This window comes from Crocodylus porosus, unplaced genomic scaffold, assembly GCF_001723895.1.
Source record: "Crocodylus porosus isolate Cpor-Errol unplaced genomic scaffold, CroPor_comp1, whole genome shotgun sequence".
NCBI classification, from domain to species: Eukaryota; Metazoa; Chordata; order Crocodylia; family Crocodylidae; genus Crocodylus; species Crocodylus porosus.
This window is the reverse complement of record NW_017728907.1, coordinates 11,555,071-11,561,070: the sequence shown is the minus strand read 5'-3', so window position 1 is coordinate 11,561,070 and position 6,000 is coordinate 11,555,071. Positions and strand designations below refer to the sequence as shown.

At 36.2% G+C, this 6,000-nt stretch overlaps 1 protein-coding gene across 4 annotated transcripts in view; it reads left to right on the top strand.

Moving 5' to 3' along the window:
* The window catches only part of MTA1 (metastasis associated 1), a 122,720-nt gene that overhangs the window by 70,697 nt on the left and 46,023 nt on the right, over positions 1–6,000 (top strand). For all 4 annotated transcript variants that reach the window (XM_019530736.1, XM_019530734.1, XM_019530737.1 and 1 more), the window contains exon 11: positions 4,358–4,416. In XM_019530736.1, coding sequence (XP_019386281.1) covers positions 4,358–4,416 — 59 coding nt within the window. The remainder of the gene's footprint in view (positions 1–4,357; positions 4,417–6,000) is intronic.

The window sequence follows — 6,000 nt, the reverse complement described above, 5'->3', positions numbered from 1 at the left end:
CCTCCCCCTCCCCCTTGTGTAAGAAAGCTTAATTGGTAATATCCCAGTTTTACTAATTTGGGAGGAAAGACAAAAGGAAATACTTTGTTTCTACAATGTACAAATGAACCAGTAGAACTCACTGAGACAAAAATATGATTCAGGCCAAGAGCTTAATAGGATTAAGTAAGATTAGATATTTATATGGATGAGAACATTTACAGTTACGTTAGATAGCATTAAAATTTTAACGCATATAAACCCTCATGCTTCAGGGCATAAACCAATTATTAACTGGCAGATGCTGGGGAGACACCTTTCTGATGGACAAACGATTTGGTGATTTGCATGTTACTGGCTTTCTTGCACCTTTTGCTGAACTTTCACAAGGTAATAGCTGTTGTCAGAGATTGGATTACTGGCTTAATTTGGGATTGTGATTACTTAAGGCTGTGCAAGTAAAGAGCGACTCAGCCCCCATATCTGGGAAATATTGCCTTCCCCACTTGATTACAGTACTGTGTTAAGAGGGCCTATATCATTCCCAGTTCTCTGTTTGCCCAGCTATACAATACTCTTAATGACATTTACTTGATAAATATCAATTGATAACTGATTAATTAGGCAACTGATAGCCCACCAAATGAAAATATTAAACCAATAAGGATTAAGTTTTTTCTCCTTACCAGCTGTGGTGTGATCCAAATTGATATTTGTGTATTGGGTTATTTCAGTGGAACCTTCTATTGTGGCAGGTATTAATCAATTACTAATCAATGGCCACTTTATCCCAAATTTATTTATTAAGTAATTCAATAAGTGTAACTATTAATAGTAATAAACAGCACAAATGGCCTTCATATGCATGGTATTAATTTGGCATTTTAATAAAAGAGAAAGGAGTATAAAAAGTACAAAGTAACTTTTTATTTTACTCAAACTACCTTCTCTTCTCCTGGCATTACAAAGTACAATGGTAACTTATTAGAATTGTATTTTCCTTTTTACCCCCAAAGTCTGTCTAAGGCTTTAACGTTTTGGGGAAATTTTTTAGGCAAATTCTGAACAGTTTGGAAAATGTTTTCTTCTGTAAATCAATCCAAACCTCTTCTACTTCATTGGATCTTGGAAGGTGTTAATTAAAGATTTAAGATTTTAAAAAGTTGTTTTGAACTGAAAACAAGACTTCCTTATCTCTAGTATGTACCTAACTTTTACCATTCATCGGCTAGGGCTTTCTAACTAAAGTAGTCCCTACTGGCCCTTAAACTTGTTTTCTTTCTCTTCCAGCACAGTTTACACTAGAATGGCTTAAAAATTCATTAGCATTTCATTTTTATTTATGCCTTTATTACAAATGATAACAAAGGTTTTTTAAAAAGTTTGGCTAGGAAAGCGGTAGCATAATTGTACAATTAACAGTATAGTGAAACAAACTATATAGGGTTACACCACATTACATGTTGCCTGTATGAATAAATTAAGTTCTATACATGCTGTAGTTTGAGTCTAGAACAGGGATTCTTGACCAGGGTGCTGTGATATCCAAAGATGGGCATAGAAAAATAGCTGCTGCAGCAGGTGATGCTGTCCTGTGTACTTTTTCACGCTTACGTGTTTCACAAGATAAACCCATTGAGTTGAAATAATAGGAATTCAAATTAGATCAGAAACATTGGGTGCCTGTACATGTTCTGAGAGGCTGCTGTGATGTGCTGTAATTACAATACATTGGAGCAGACTTGATTAATTGAGTCTGCTGGGCTGGAGCATGTTAATTACCACACTCCAGCCAAGTTCTGCATCTCATGTATTAGTGTCCCTGCACTTCAAAATGGTGGTGGGAGCACTGTAATAAAGCTTGTTTGAACTTTAGATAAAGTGCCTCCACTGCCATTTTGAAGTGTGAAGACACTGACACATGAGAAGCTCTGGGCATTTTAATTAGAGCGGCTCACAGCGCGCTAAAGTGCCCCCTCCTGCACTCCTGGTGCATGTGTAAAAACACCCACCCATTTTGACCTGTTGTGGTACAGTATTTCTGAATTTTTTTGGAAGAGAAGAATTACCCTATTTATTTTTTCTGCGGTCAAAAAACAAATGAAAGTAAGAGTTAATGTTTTTGGAAAGGTGCTCTGAGCCTAAAAAGGTTGAGAACCACTGGGCTGTCTACATATGCAGACAGGACAGCTGTCATGTTACATTTCATTTCTGTGAATCTCAGAACGTTGTACCAAGGTGGGAAGGCACTGTTTGCCCCAATTTAGAGATATTAGATAATTAACTCAGAGCTAATATTAAGTGTTTGACTAGCCATATTACAGAAAAAAATGATAACTTGTATGACTGTAACAGGAGAGCCTTGTCAAAATACATGTAGTATTTTATAGAATAGCAGTGCCTTTTTGTCGTTGCATTGTCCATTTTGGACAGTTCAGTGTAAATGTTAAGAATAGTGCATTACTTTCTGCTGAACTTCTCTAGTTGGAGTCCTAGATGCAGTTTCCACAGGCTTCTGTTGACCTTTGTTGCTGGATTATATCTATCATGGCATTTTTTTGAAACCATAACATTTTTATAGGTCCTTTTTCCTTCCTCGGAATTCCAAATCGTACTTTGTTGCCCTGTTTTGGGACCGTTGGCAAGGTCTTTCCTCTTTTGGAAGTGGTTTTCTTAGTGTGTTTGTACAGCCTGTGACAACTGATAGTTTTGTCTCTTTCACAGCACCGGTACACAATGTCTTTCTTCTGTTTAGTTTGTATGATATAAAGGATAACTTCATCTTTAGAATGTTCTCCGTTATTTTAATAAGTACTGTGTTTTCGATTACATGGTTAACTGAAAACTTATTAACTGGCTAAAAATTAAAGATGTGATATAGAACAAAGGAAAACCAGAAAAAACCCAAAACTTGACAGTGTCAAACATGATTGAAGGATTTTCTGCCTTTTCTGTTAATGGGAAGGAATTACGATCCTTCTATCCAGATTAGTGGAACCCTCCAGCAAAAAAAGGTTTCTTCAGTGTAGGCCAAAATGAAAAGACAATTTGGTAGGCTTCCTCAGCACTCTGTTTTGAAAGGCTACCCCTGTTATGCATTTCTTTTTAATATTTTCTTGAGGCGATGCCACCTATTGTTGTTTTCTTCCTTGGATCTGTCAAGCATATTTTAACAAACTACTTCCTATCCCTGCAGTGGCAGGACATTGACAGTACCTTCATCCTGCTTTATCTCTGACGCTGTGTTTGATATTTCCACTGTTGTCCCTGGTAATTGTGCAAGAGGATTCTTTAATGCAATTAAGAGTAGGTTTAAAGGAACACTGGTATAGGATGGTATAGACACGGAGGACTTGCTTTGCAATAGGGCTTGGACTAGATGACTTACTGAGGTCCCTTCCAGTCCTACTTCCCTATGCATCTGTTAGTAGCCTCCTATCTTTTGGAACACAATATCTTTCTTTCTCTTCCCTTTTAATTCAAAAGGATTTATATCTTGTGATCATGGACTTTAGAAAGGAGTAGAAGTGTAAACATTTAAAACTACCTTTAGTTGATATTTAGCTCCAAATGGCGAACTACTATGTAGTGAATACCAGCACAAGGGAATTCAGTTCCTATTTTCATTGTACCTGGTCCTTTTGAATTAAAAGAACAAATAAGCAAAAATCCTAAAACCAACAAAAAGCAAATAAAAACCTCCTAGTGTTGCTTTCTTTTTCTTATTTGCATGATTTAAAATGGGGATTCTTGGCATGTTAGGCAGTGGGATTAAACATCTGTACTATAGAAATTTGGTTGAGGGAAGCTTTTGACAGTATATACAAGAGAGAAAAATAACCTAGGGTTCTTTTCCTTTATTGGAAGCATATATAATGTATTTATCTAACTTAAACAAATTTAATTGGTTCATTTGATCAGAAGAGTAAGTAAATAAGATGCGTCCAGCTAGCATATATCTGAAATGGTACATGCTAACAAAGAGAATAAGTGCAGAAGAATATGTTTATCTTAGGAAGAAACTGGTCAGGAGCAATTGATGCATAAATTGCAGTTGAATAAAAGGGGCATGGATTAAAAACTTGCCCGTAGGAGAAATTATTTGACTGCCATTGTAGAATCTAGTTGACATCATGGGAGATGGTATTGCTAACTCAATGAAAATTCTTTGCATTTCAGCGGACGTTTCCTTTTTAGAAGGGAGTGCTATAGCCACTAAATGCCAAGACATGAATGAATTTCATTTCTTTCCGTTAGTATGAGCTGTAATTGTTCAGAGTTGAATCATCTGACTTTCAGGTACTGTAGATGCAAACATTCATCTGCTGTTCTGTTTTTACTCTGACCTTTTTTTCTTTCTTTGTTTCTCTCTTTTAAGAAACGATTGAAAGCAGCAGAAGCAGAAAGCAAGCTAAAACAAGTGTATATACCCAACTAGTAAGTATCACTTCTTGTTGGTGTGTTTCCTAACTTATTGCAATGGGCTGTATATAGTCACTCTCTGTTGTCTGGAAGTATGATGCAGAGTTTTTCTTTGTAAAAATAAAATAGAGCAGCCGTAGTAGAACATGCATGACAGAAGGGTTAACAATTAAGATAAATATGAGTAAGAAGATTATTCCAGTCTTTTAGAATGAGTTAGTGTTCATTTGGACTTGAGCATATATTTGTCATCTGTTATCTATAGCTAAGAACCCTGGTGTCTAATATGGATCAAGTGGGGAAAAATGGTCCCATCTTAGATCAGAAAATGCCCTATTGCTGTTCCTTGCAGACTGTTGTTCAGTGGTTTGTAGGCACATAGACATTTATAAAGGCAAGGATATCATTTATGAGTTGTGTTTTCTTACTAACTGCATTGGCAAAATGATAATACTTAGGAGTGTGTGAAAGAAAGGAGAATGCCCTCTTGTACTTTGGGTAAGGCTGGCTAAGAGCATATAGTTAAACTGTGTACACAGTAAGGCAACACTCTGGGGTTCTGAGTGCTTCAAATGGTGCCTACTGTCTTGGGCTTCCCAAATTATGGCTGCAATGTAGTTTGAGGTGGCTCCTTGCTTTCTCTGCCCCTGCCATAACACTACTATGCAGGGCCATTACTAGAACCTAAAAATTTGGGCCTTTAAAAAAATGCAGAACCTTTCTGAGTTGGTATTTTTATCTATGGAACATGGATTCATGACTTTGATATGAATTAGGAGTATAATCTACAAAAAAGACTAGCTAATAGCTGATGAATAATAATAGATTGGTTTTAATTAATGTTAACTTATAGAGGATTGTTTGCCATAATACATTTCCTTGCACTTTGTCTGTTCTAATTCTTACAGTTCAGTGCTGTGAAACATCTGCTTCTTCCTTTTAGTCTCTCTTCTGCACTATAATATAATGTGATGTCAGGCAGGTTTTTTTCATATAGAACTTGATTTTTTTCCCTTAACTACTAGGGATAGTCCCTGGGGTACTACCCTAAATAATTCCTCTCCTTCCTTTTATGTTAACACCCTTCAAATATTTATGAACTCTTACTATGTGTCCTATTAGTCATAGCAAAGCCAAGATTTACATATGTAACTCAACTCAGTCCCTAAGCTTCTGATGATTCTTTTTTCTCTCTTGAATTCCTTAAAATGGGTCAATATTTCTCAGATAGCAAACCATCCAAAACAGAATGTAGTACTCAAGATGAAGTCAAAAGCAGGTTTTTTTTGTAATCTTGTTATTTAGCGGTAACATTCTTCATGGAAGCTATTACTGTTTATGTGGCAGTGAGCATCAGGTTGCATATGGATCTACAGTGTTGATGGACTTTAGGTATAAATGTTACAAAGAAATGCTGATTTCCTATCTCCATTGCTCCAGTCACATAATGAAATATTTCTCAGTCTTGTGCTTGCTGTTTAACTGTTCCCTATTTCCCATACTTGGACTTTTTTGCCATAGGGATTGAGGTCATACAGTTCAGTATATACAAAAATTTGCTCCAGAATTTTTACTGTAAAATCGCTGTGTGATGTATTG